Source organism: Struthio camelus, chromosome 8 (genome assembly GCF_040807025.1).
Source record: "Struthio camelus isolate bStrCam1 chromosome 8, bStrCam1.hap1, whole genome shotgun sequence".
Taxonomy (NCBI): Eukaryota; Metazoa; Chordata; class Aves; order Struthioniformes; family Struthionidae; genus Struthio; species Struthio camelus.
The window spans coordinates 18,708,033-18,720,935 of record NC_090949.1 but is presented as its reverse complement, the minus strand read 5'-3'; the positions used below and the strand labels follow the sequence as shown (position 1 = coordinate 18,720,935).

General features: G+C 37.6%; 1 protein-coding gene across 9 annotated transcripts in view; it reads right to left on the bottom strand.

Moving 5' to 3' along the window:
- Positions 1 to 12,903, bottom strand: part of EVI5 (ecotropic viral integration site 5) — a 118,907-nt gene that overhangs the window by 24,075 nt on the left and 81,929 nt on the right. For all 9 annotated transcript variants that reach the window (XM_068952487.1, XM_068952484.1, XM_068952485.1 and 6 more), the window contains 2 exons: positions 11,715 to 11,810; positions 679 to 774 (listed from right to left, as the gene is read on the bottom strand). In XM_068952487.1, the coding sequence (XP_068808588.1) occupies positions 679 to 774; positions 11,715 to 11,810 (192 nt within the window). The remainder of the gene's footprint in view (positions 1 to 678; positions 775 to 11,714; positions 11,811 to 12,903) is intronic.

The following is a 12,903-nucleotide window of genomic DNA, read 5'->3' as shown; positions in this document are numbered from 1 at the left end:
TGAAATGAGCCAATGAGCACTGTAGTTACATAAGCCATTTCGGTTTCAGGACCTTCTGATCTTTTTAACTAACAGAAAGTTACTACAACTACTAGAGCAAGGAAGTCTGAAGACAGAAATTTCACAGGTTGAAGGTTTTGGCAGTTTTTAAAACTTAAAATCTGTTAACTGACATTAAGCAAGCATCCTTTTTCTTTTTAAGCAATCTCAGTACACCATCACATATAATTCATCCTCACAACAGTAAGTACTAAAAATCTCCACAGAGTCTCATGCTGGCACAAATGCAGTCTAGTTTTTAATTCAGTTAGCCTTAAAAAGTGTAGCAAATGGAGACTCGAAGGGGCTTATTTTCTTACATACAGCTCCAGAAGTAATACACGCAACACAACATATGATTAACCCATGAAATTAAGGGGAAAAAAGTTGGAATATAGAAGTTAATCTCATTGTAATGAGAAGTTATGTAATGAAGCAAATTTTCTTCTCTTACATCCTAGGATATAACGACAAGATTCATATACAAGACTTAGTGTCATCAAATTCATTTAAAATAATTTACATTGGCAAAATCAGCTATTGAAACTATAATAGCTACTAGATAAGCAAAACCTACTATGCTTAAAAGATCTGACAAAAGGTGCAAGTGATCAGAGACAGTAGAGTTTTATCACTTACCTCATGATGCAGCTCGGCTATCTGATCTTTCAGTTCTCTGATATACTGGTTAGAATCAGATTTATTAAGCTGTCCTTGAATTTTTCCTTCTTCTTTCTGTTTTTGAAAAAAAAGACTTGTTGAAATTATTCACAGCTATTTGATAGTAAAACCTCATTTAAACTGTTTGCATATTTTGTCATGAATAGAAGTTGCCTACACATTCACCATCTGTCCGTCCAGTATTTTTCATCTGGCTGAGGTTATCAGCACATATCTAGAGGCTTAATAACTCAGATCAAGGTGACCCTCTCCAAGCTATATTGAGAGCTGCAGGCAGGACTATGGAGGAGCACGAGGAATTTACAAAGCTTCACATATGGAAGAACACTCATAACTAATGCCAAAGAGGTTGCATGTGCAATTTAGTAAGTAGGATTCTCCAGGAATGCTTAACATATGGAACATAATGAGTGTACATATATTTTCACCAATGTAAGATTTTCATTTAGTAACAAGGAGTTTTCCTCTGCCTCCAAATGACAAAGAAATGAAACATGTTCTTTCCTTGCATTTTAGGAAATGCACTGGGGAATGACACATGACAGCTTTTATATTTTAAAACTTAATTTAGAAGAAGTATTGTGTTATTTATTGTGTAGGAGTTGCAGAGAGCGCAAGTGAAGTCCCCTACTATCAATACTATGAAGCTACGGAGATAAACTGACAAGTAAAAAAGCTGGAAATAGAGGAATGTGAGATTTCCCTCATTTCTCTCTCATTTGCTGGCCAGATGCAGCTCCTAATCACAGATGATCCTTCGCTGAAGATCTTGAAACTTGAAAGCCTGCAACACTAACTTTTCAGCTTGCCTCTAAAGAGGATCCTAAAGCGACTGAACCAAATTCATGGCAAATTCATGGCAGATTCATTTATCTCAGCTAAAACAAAAAAAAAAGCCACAAAAAAAACCCCCCAACACAGATTATATGGAGAACTCTTCTTCCTGAAGGCAGACCATGCCTAGGCAGACATGCCTATGCACTAGTGGACAGTGGCGTTTCTTTCACCAACTGAGTTATTTCTGAAGCAGCCACCACCTTTAGAGGGTACAAGCACTTTAAACTTTTATATAAATCTTTAACTTCAATTGTAAATCTCATACAACCAAACATACAACAGAAACCAAAATATAATGGAATGTCTGGCTTTTCTACCTTTTACTCATTTTGCTGAATTTCTATTTATATTTGGAGGAAGCAAGGAATAAATTTCAACAACAGGCAAGTCCAAAGGATAAGTCAGTCATTTGCAAGCAGAATTTAAATATCAGTGCCTTGTAGAATGAGTGTGTCAACAGTTCTTCAAAACACAAGGCAGCAAGCATTAATAAAGGGTTTCTGTAAAACATTTCTCCTAAGTATCAACCCTATGACCTAAAATAGGCCAGGAACTAAGGGACAGAGATAATAAACCTTCTTCCAAACCCTTTTGCTGCATGAAAAGAACAACCTTGAGAGTCCTGCCAGTGTTGACAATCTAGAAACAATTTCTGTACTTTCAGAGCTCCCCCTTCCCTCCCCCAGAGCAGCGTAGTGGGCATTACAATTTTACTGGGGGGGGGGGGGGGGGGAAGAATTTCCCATATTCAGTATTAATTCACAGAATCTGCAACATGGAGACACAAATACATTTTATTGTATAATTCCCTGTTGAACCTAGTTTCCAAGGCAACCCGTAGCTCAATACCACAACAGAGAGCTAAGTATTAACAACATTAAGTTTTTCCTGTCATAAATAGGTTAAAAGAAGAAGAAAAAAAAGAAACAAGAAACTCATGTCTTTACAAGACCACTGCTGGTATTGGGGAAATTGGAACAGAAGCAGCATGACCTGCAAACTATAAATAATGCAGCTTAAATTTCTATATAGAAAAAGCTTCACTGCTGTCACAAGCTACAATTCCTGACAACAAAATGATCTGATCCCTTGTGGCAGCAGAAATACATGGGAGTCATCCATGGAGCTCACCTAAGTCCTTTCCCTTTGTTTGAAAAGGTTCGACTTTGCCATTTAAGCCTCTTATTCTATGGATTCCAGGTTACTACGCAACCATAAACTGTACTACCATAAAGCAAGAGTAAAGCAAGGTTTCTACCATGAATAGTACATAGGTGCTACAGCCCTCTTAAAAGACAGATGTAGTAAATATCTGAGCTTACCTTAGAACTGGGAGCACAAGAAGGCATAAAACAGGCATTCCCAAGTTAAGCCAGTACAAACCAACACCAGAAGCAGTAAAATTTACTAACTTAAGTTCAGCACTGCAATAATCGCTGAAAGCTGCATGTCTACAGTGCTGTACTGCAGGAGTATTCCATATTGGTGATTACACGCTGTAACGTTATACATGAATGTTTTTATTGCTTTTTATTCCTGACCTGTTATTTTATAAGACCATAAAGTTAACGCAGACATGACAGAATAACGTAATTTGGAATGTAATTTGCTCAGTGAAACTGAATGTTGGGCATAAATCTGGTTTACATGGTCTTTATTATCGGTGAAGAGCAGAAAAGTTTCAGTTTTCCTTTCAGAACTTACAGATTTTGTAGAGCTGACAACTGGAAAAAACACCATTTAACACAAAACAGGGAACCCTGCAGTATCTTTTTCTACAAAGATACTAAAAAGAACAGTCAGGTTGTAACTTCCCCTTGCAATATCTGAAACACTAGAGGTCAGAAGCTGATGCTTTTAACTGGCTGCAACAAAGATCAGATAATTCTAGGTCTTAACTATGTAAGCCCAAGTTCTACAAGCTACTACAAAATCTGTTTTCAGTGGGTAAACTGGAAGGAAGCATAAGAGATAACAAGTTTTAGGACAAGATACAAGAGCCTTCTTCATAACTGCTGTTCAGAGATGAACAGCAGCAAAAGTTGCATTTTTTTTTTTTTTAATCCTATACAGTATCTCATTTGGCTCCAGAAAAAGATACAGGTAAATGCTCTGGCATTTTGAAAAGTTTATTAGTATAAGATGGCTGTTTATACCATTAACTTATTTTAGACACTCAAGCAGGTGCAGTAGCAGTTGACTGGAAAACGTGCAGGCACCAATAAGACACTACAGCTTTAACACCTTTTTTAATACTTACTAAAACCACTATTTATTCTAGAAAACAGATATGTAAACAGCTAAAATTTTACATTTTTCAAATGATCAACACACATTCTAGAATAAGTAGTTTAATCTGACTAAGAAAATAATGTGTAATTTACCCAATATTCTTGAAAATCACAAGGAGAGGTTTCCACACAAGTGGAGAAAATATTTCTCTTACCTGAGGAATTATTTCACTTTCCAATCACATTACATATTTGTATTAAGCTCAAAGCTCATTTCGAGCAACTTCCAACTTCTGATAAGCATTTGGCATTCAAAGGCAAATTTAAATGTGACAAATTTGGTAGGAGCACTCTTTACACTAGTTTCTCATTAAGGCAGCTTGAAAGGCATGACAACAAAAAGAAAAGCTATTGTCAGGAAAATACTTCAACATGTGCAGTTCCTTTTACCATTAAAAAAGCCAATGTAAACATCTCTTTATTATCTTTTGGTATGTCAGACAGAAGACTTTCTCTCCCAAAATACTGTAGCTCTAGCTTTGTTTCTTAACCTACACTAGGTTATACAGCACAACGTTATTTCCCAATTATTGTAAAAATCTATTTCTTGGTATTTTTATCAAGTGATCGTAATACCATCCTAGAGTCTTTTTAAGGAATATTGTCAGTGTGCACCTCCTGAGACAGTAAATACCTCCCCTATTGCAAAACAAACTTCAAATTCTACCCCCATGCAGGTCAGATGCCCACTTACACATCATAATTCTAGAGGACATTAGCTGTGGTGTGGCACTAATCTGTACGCCAAAAACAGTCAGCACACTCGTACTCCAAACGTTTACTGGTCCACAGATGGAAACTGCCCAATAGATTTATGTTCACGTTTCATTTAGTAGCTTATTAAGAAAGCCCAAGCAGCTTCAGCTTGGCTTTTTCATTCTCAACTATAAAGCCATATGATGTAGATGAAAATTGTTACTCTTAAAACTGACCCAGTCATGAGGCATCCTAACATTAATACCAGAGTCACCATTTGTACTCAGTTCAGAATCTGAACCCAACTTGACCCGCAATAGAGGGACAGGGAATTAGCTAGGTTGAAAGTGACAGGAAAGTGGGACAAACTGAAGAGTGAAGGTATAACAAGTTCTGAATGGAACTGAAAAAGTACCGCCTTAGATAAGGTACTTCTAAGTACCATGAAGTACCTTATCTAAGTACCTTAGATAGCAACACTGATGAATTCTTGCAGGTTTTCTCTTCAGCTTACTATTTGCAGGATATGGCTGTTGCATTTACTTAATTTGTTAATGTACTGCAGGGCAACCAAAGATAACCTTCTTCCAGAAAGAACTACTTGCCCTCTACAATCCTTTTGCTTTTCTGGAGAAGCATGTTTTCTGTTCCTCCCAGGCTACTGCTACCAGCCTTCATTTCACCTCCAGGAATCATAACCTTCTGAAGAGCAGATTAATTCATTCTCCTCCTGAAGGGCTAATAGGATATATTGAGAGGGTTTCTAAACTTAGTCAGGAAAAAAAAAAAAAAATCAATCTTACATGGATTAAGTCTTTGAAGTCTTGTATGGCCCCAGCTATCTCAGCCTAAGAGCCAGTTATGGCAGATGGAAGCTCAGCTACCTAAGGTAAAGGATACCTAGGGCTGGGGAACAAAGGACTGTTGACCCAAAGGACAGGAGCCCTCACTCTCCATGGTCCAACTGCAGCAGGCTAGAAGGCTAGAGCCCATATTCAGGATATTCCATATACCCTTCTTGCCAATTTTGTTACTGTTATTGCTAGCTTCTGGCTTCAAAAGTGGCTGCTAAGACAGAACTCACTTAGGCCCCTTCAGGTCTGGGGATCTCTCCTCCCTCATCCAGCTCTGAAATACCAGAGATACTATACTTGTCTGCATACCAAGTTCTACACTGAGCGCTCCTCTAAGAGGAAAAAATAAAAATCTGTTTTAAACACAGAACTCTTTTTCCCCAACATTTGCTTCTTAGAATGAGGAAAAACTTGGAAGTAGTAGTTGAGATTCATGGCTGCAGTGTCACAGACTTGAACCCTCATTTGTCAGGCTTTCTAAGGGAAAATAGCTTTTTTGTATCTTTACAAAAGGAAACAGCTGGTCTTGTGAAACACATCAACCTGATGTCTATCAAGAACTACTGAGGATGTGGAGACCTTCTAAACTCAGTCAGCACAGGACCAGGATGCACAGCTGGCAACAGAAGAGTGCAGGGACAGACTGTTCCAGAGAATATGGTTCTTAAATCACCAAAACTATTGCTAAACATTACTGTATAGGAACCACAAAAACCATCTATAATAGTAGCAATAATAAAATTAATTTTAAATAAAAATCATTGGAAAACACTTGGAACACACTGCAAACCTTAAGCCTGCTTTCACATTGCTAGACCAAAAAAGGTCTATGTATAAGTTACACAAGATCAAAGTCTGAATAACAGTTGCAGGTGTTTCACCCCAGGAGGAGCGCGAGCATATAGTTTTCTTACTCTGAGCTTCAAGGCTGTTTAGGAAAAAAAAATACATGTTAATAATAAAAAAAAAACCTCACTTTAAATAACAAGAAAACTTCCAGGGTTATTTTTGATTTCTTTAATATCTACAGATTTAAAATGCACAAAACAAAACCAATGGTTTTATATGTAGCTAAAATGCAGAAACACCAGACAGTCGCTGCTCCTGAGATCGCCATGTATCAGCTTTGCTGAAAACGCTTGAAAAGAAGGGTCTTTGCCCCACAACCTTACTTTGGTCTTTTCTGACTTAGAAATATTTACTTAGTAACAATCTGCCTCAATCCCTTTTCAGGGGAAGCTTTTAAACTCTTAACTCTGTGGCAAAAGACACTGCTTTAAAAATGTAAATGAAGTTTATTCAGAAGGGTAAATGTGGTAACTAGTGTCCTTTCAGTGACTTTATAGTGACTCATTCTAGACTTTCAAAAAACACATCACTAACATCACACACCACTATTGATAAGAGTAAAAAAAGTTTCCTGTAATTTGAAAAGATGGAAACAATTTCTTTACTCAACAGTCAGTACTTGGAAAAGTTATTAAATAGAGGTCATAGAAAGGCTTCATTCTAGAGAAATAGTGCTAAAAGTTTAAATTGTGGGGGAGAGAACTAGCACAATCATGGATTTCCTTTACAGTTGTTCTCAAAGGAGCTCTGACATGGTTAAAGATAGGGTAAATGTGACAAAGTTCTCCGAATCTGCCAGGAAACACACCAGGAGGAAGTGATGTTACCCCCTGTCCAGATCAACCTAACAAACACAAGAATGAATTGTGACAGCTAATTTTCCTTTTAAGATTACTCAGGCCTAAAAACTAGTTTCCTATGTCACATATGTGCTGTGTGGCCCCCCCATCCCAAAGCAGCGGTGAGGAGCTTTGTGAGGGTGGCTGCAAGGCACCAGCCGGCAGAGGAACGAAGGGCCAGCGACGAAGAGAAGACACAAAGCTGAGACTGCAGCTGCCCCAGCTCTGCTTCCTCACCCTTCTGCGCTTTCATCAGCTCAGTGCGCATTACCCCAGCCCGTTGATCAACTCTGGCTTGTAACCGCAACTTATTTAATCTTGTCTGGATTTCTCAAAAGCCTCTTTATCTCAGTTAGTCTGTCCTTTCTTCAAGTGTTGTGAGGATAGCTTTTTTTTTTTTTTTAAGCAATGCAGAATGACCAACAGGACTGCCCATATGGGAGCAGGAGCGCTTCCTATTAGGCCAAAGTGTAGTGAAGTTTAGTAGACTTTCTTCAGGCAGCTTTAGGAAAGCATACACAAGGTAAAAGCAATAGGATTTTAAAGGCTGATATTAAGAAATTAAAGGCACCTGCTTGTTGCAGTTTGAAGCTATCCATCCAGTTCAGGTGAAAACAAGGGAGCCCAATTCCTTGATTCCTTGAGGAAACAAACTCAGGGTTTTGCTGATAGATTAGAGACATAAAGGGAAATGATACCTATTCCTTGGTCCTGGCTCTCACCCTCTTTGCATGTTACAAAGGGATGGGACAGAAGAGGTCAGAGAGCGCGCACAGTTTGGCCAAAACAAGTCATTTGTTTGTTAGAGGCTCATCTTCTATCTTTGAGAAAGTGAAACACTTGATTTGGAAAAGAACAGCTTCTCCCCAACACAGAGGTACAGCCCTGCCACTCAAAATCCAGCCTTAGTATGTTTTCCATTTACTTGAATGTCCTGTTAAAAGCCCAGAAGCCTGCTAAATATTTCATTAACAAGTCATGTTTCCTTCCCAAGGGTTTTATAATCTAAACGGGTAAGCGGAGGAAAAAAAGCTGACAACACATACCTTTACTTATACACAACTTGAGGGTTTTCCTTTGTCATTTCAGGGGCTTAGGTATACAGAACACAAGTTCAATTACAATTCAGTTCTGTTATTTTCACTAAAGAATGGCCCTTATATTTCTTTTGCTTCGGAATTTTATCATGTGATGGGCTGTTCTTTGCACATCAATATGTTTAAGCCAAAGTTTAAAAATTCAGAATCAGGAACTGAGTGCCCGAACAATATAAAATGATATTCAGAATATACAAAAATTACTTCCAAATATCATAATAAGCTGACATCTTGTTAGAGAATCACGTCTACTATTAAGTGACAGAATTCTATCTATTCTGTTTCTAAATAGTCCATTTCTCCTCTCTCTCATTATTACTGAACAAAAGTAAGTGACCCAGAAACTGTGATTTAAATCTAGCATTTGTGTATGTAATGTCACATCAGTTCTTATGTGGGAGTACTGATACTCTGTGTTACAAATTTAACGCTAGCGTCTTGCACCTAAACCTATGATAACATTTAAAAGAAAACAGCATAATTTAGGATAAACATTGCTATGGACCATGCAGACCTGGCACTGAATCCCTAGAGCTTCTTAGAAAAGTACCATCCCCCTCAAAAAAGGAAGGTTATGCGGTAAGTTAACTTCCTCCCTTCATCTTTATCAACTTTGAAACAATATGACAAGCAGACTTATTTGTGATGCTCCATGTTAAGTGTAATAACTTTTGAGACTGACACCCACACTCCATGACTGGCTGCCTGAACTTTATGGTGTTACATGTTGTATTTCAAGTCATTAAAGCAAATTCAGGTTAAAAGACCCTCTGCTCTCCACATCAGGTCACAGCCATTACAGTGGCAAGCTGAATGCAAGAGAATGGGAGGAGGCAGCTCTTTTCCCAATGAGGAAGTTATCCAGTATCTCATCCCTATGCCTAGATGTCCTCTTTCCTTAAAAGAGGCTTTTTAAGCTCTAAGGTCAGCTGCGTGTTCTTACGGTTCACTACCTTTGGGAGCTAGGCTTTCCAGCTCCATTATAACTTTTTTTTTTGGTGCAGGTGTTTCAGAGGCCTTTGAGCATGAGTACCCAAAAAGGAAGTTATGATCAAAAGTTTCATATTTGCTGGCAAAAAAACACTGGTCAAAAATACCTCTTTACTTGTAAAAGCTTACACAAAAGCTGTCACAGCCCAATAAAAACATTTCAATATATTTTTGACACTCTAGACTTGAATTATTGACATTAGAGGAACTTCTACTTCAGCTAAACCAATTTTTAAAAAGTGTATGCAGTTAACACTCCAACCATGTATTTCACAACCACACAAGCTGTATTTCAACAGACTAGTATAAATTTGTAAATGAGATCAATAGTTCACCAAAGCTTACCAGAGCAAGCTCATTAAATTAGAAACATGAACCACCCAGTTACAAAATGACTTCAGACTAAGCAAAGAAAGCAAAGCAGTTCTCAATTGTGCAGGATACAAAGACTTTTACTGAAAGATAACGCAGCTCAAGAAATCATTAACATGATCATCTAAGAACAGCAAAAAGATTCAAACTTAAAGTGCACTTCAATAGGAGACAAATACAAGACCACCTAGAAAATGAGAAAAATAGGAAAACATAACGAAAGATTGCATCATGCAAAGTAGTGATTGTGAAAAGGAAGGAGAGATGATGTGGATAAAGAACTGAACATGAGACAGTGCAATATCGTGACAAATAGGGACGGTGTAATCTTTGGACGTATAAACCAGATTTGTGAAATGAATTACCTTCCTGCACTTATCTTCTTTACCTGCTTAATGGCAGAATATTACTAAATTCTGCATACAATGCTGGCACCCATAGCTTAAACTGAAACGCTGAAAAATCAGAAGGGAATAGGAAGGGGCTATAAAATGATTGAGCACTGATGATTGGATCAGTCAAGACCAAAGAAAACCCAGTCAGGTATATTTGCATTAAAAAATTACCAGCACAGAATTCTAATGGGGTATATGACCCCATATGGGGTATAGCTATCAGGAAGAGGAAAAAAAAAAAAACAAGGGGGAAAAAAAAATCAAAAACACACTGATCATGGTAGGATTCACCATTCTTGACTTCGTAAAATGAAGACGGGAAGGCCTTCTGAAAGACCCATGTTAGTCAAAGAAGGGAAGTAGGACATCATTTAACGTCTGTCTTAAAGAAGAAAAGTCAGAACAGGCTACTAGCTCCTTCTCACCTACAAAATCACATTGTTTAAAACCAATATTTTACTAAAAATAATTAAATAAAGTTTAAAGTTAACACATGAGTAAGAGATTGACCTGAACTCAGCTATTTTCTTGTTATCTTGCTAGAAGATAAATGATTCATATGCAATGCTTACTTTACTTAGATAAGTATTTCTAATTTACTGATCACAGCATTATCTAAGCATTATGTGATTAAAAGAAATGATTGCTTTATCTTTCAATAAATTCAGTGCCTGTTGCACTACAGGAAAAATATTCAAAGTGAAGAATTGTTTATGCAAGCTCTATTAAATTTATTTGTATGCAGTCATTTACACAATACAAGTTGATACCGTAGAGATAATATGATAATATGTTACTGCACATCTTCCACATGCTAATAGCAAAATCATGACCGAGGTTTAAGTAGAAATAAAAAACAGGTTTAAAAGGAAGCTGAGTCCACATATGAAGAGATGAAAGAGATTTAATTGAGAAGTCATAGTGAAAAAAGGTTTGGAGACAATACAGTAAAATCGTCATCTTGACCACAAGATTTCAGAGGGAAGACGACACTCACATTACCATTAAAAATAAAAGAAACCAGAGAGTAAGTAGCTTATAATGTAGAGGATTAAAAACCAAAAGAATCCTTCACAGATGGATGAAGCAAAATTTAAATAGAAAAAAATAGTAACCGAATAAAGGAAGGACAGAGTACAGTAAGACATTGTGATTTCTCAAAGCCTTAAAAATAAAGAAAACAAAAGTCATTCATGATTCTCAGAGCAAGGGACCAGTAAGTTCACGGTAGAATGGCAGCTTCAAAAGGAACTGAAAGTATAAGAAATCGCACAGGGGCCAAAGGATGCATCTTCAGATACTACAACGACATGGTAGCACTAAATAGCATTTCTGTTTTCAGGATTTAGATAAAAGTGGTAAGAGTTTACAACAAATCCTCCAAGTTGAGCAGGAAAGCAAGTACAGGCAAGGATGGTTGCTGGAATCAAAATGTGTCTTTTTGGATAGAGGAGGTTTTCAATCTGGTATACTAATTGGTCAAATTTCACAAGAAAAAAGCAAACATGGAAGTCAGTTTAAGAGAATGTTATCTGTTGCATGGCACTTGTACAGAAGCAACAATTAACAGCTCAGAAGTTTGCTCATAAGGTAGACTTAAGGCCTTTGTTTATGAAAAGGCACATTCAGCAAGATAGTATTATCCCACTTCGCAAAGCAGTGCCTTGTGTTCAAAGTAGGTTGAAAAGGAAAGAAAGCAGAGGAAGGAAAAAATAAAACAAAGTGTAAAAAGGAATCAATATCAAGTTATACATTTAATGCCATCACTTGTTACCTGGATTTCTAGTTCAGCAATATGCTGCTGGAGTTCAGCCACAGCTGCAATGCGGTCTGCCTCGCGGAGCCTTGCTGCCATCACTTCTTCTTTGCTCTGAAAGAAGTGATAAATCACAGGTAACAAATGTTGTGAGGTTCAGCTGAGCACAGGCTGTACGCTGCCTTCACCTAAAACCATGCAAGCAAACAACGCAGCTTAAAATACACTGCTGAAGAATCATACCTGCTGATAGGACATGGGCAAAAAAAAAAAAAAACCTCCTCCAAATTTAGTTTTAACCTTTAAGATAATATAATCATTTAATAACAATTCTAAACTATATTCATCTAATAAATATCAATGTAATTTTGAAACATATGATGTAACCGATTTCCAGGTCCGTGCAATAGACATCTCAGTGTCTGAGCCAGAAACAGAACAGAAACATTTTATTGTAAACACTTGAGACACACTGTTAACACTTAAGTCTCAATATGATAAAAAGACATACTCATTCTTCAGCTTTTGAGTTTGTTTATAAAGAAACAGCATTAAGTGCTACACAAAAAGTGACTTTTTTCATTAACATTCTTTATCAACTCCCTCCTCCTCCAAAAATTTCATTGAAGTCCATCTATCTTAAAGACAGCATACAACAAAGACGTGCAAGATAGTGTAGGATAAAATTCAAATGCCCATAATGTACAACCAGAGCCCTGGAGACAGTTCAGTGATAGGCACTTCGAGTTTGGACAAGACATAAAAGGAAGTTATTTTATTCTTTATTTCTGCTCTGCGGGACAATTCCTCAAGACTCCAGAACACAGAACGACTGACGTTACGTTGTCACCAGCTTGGCACTGCCACAGAGGGAAGAGCTGCAGATACTGAGTCAGCATTGCCTTACTTTCAGCTGGAGCGCGTGTTCTGCTGTGGAAGAGGCAGCCTAGGCTCAGGCACGCTTGCTCTTAGAGCGCGCAGACGGCGTAACTCTGCGAACAGTACTGTTGGTGTTAGTGCTGCACTGCATGGCACTGATGCTTTATCACTGAAACCGAGCTAGCTAAATGCACGTCCTCAGTTATTACCATGGAAGTGGATATGGGAGGAAAGGCAAGGCCAGGGGAAAAATAGAAATCTTTTGTTCTACATTTTTAATTCTCCTCAGTGTAACTATTGTTTGAAAGATTAGCGCTGTGTTTCAAGA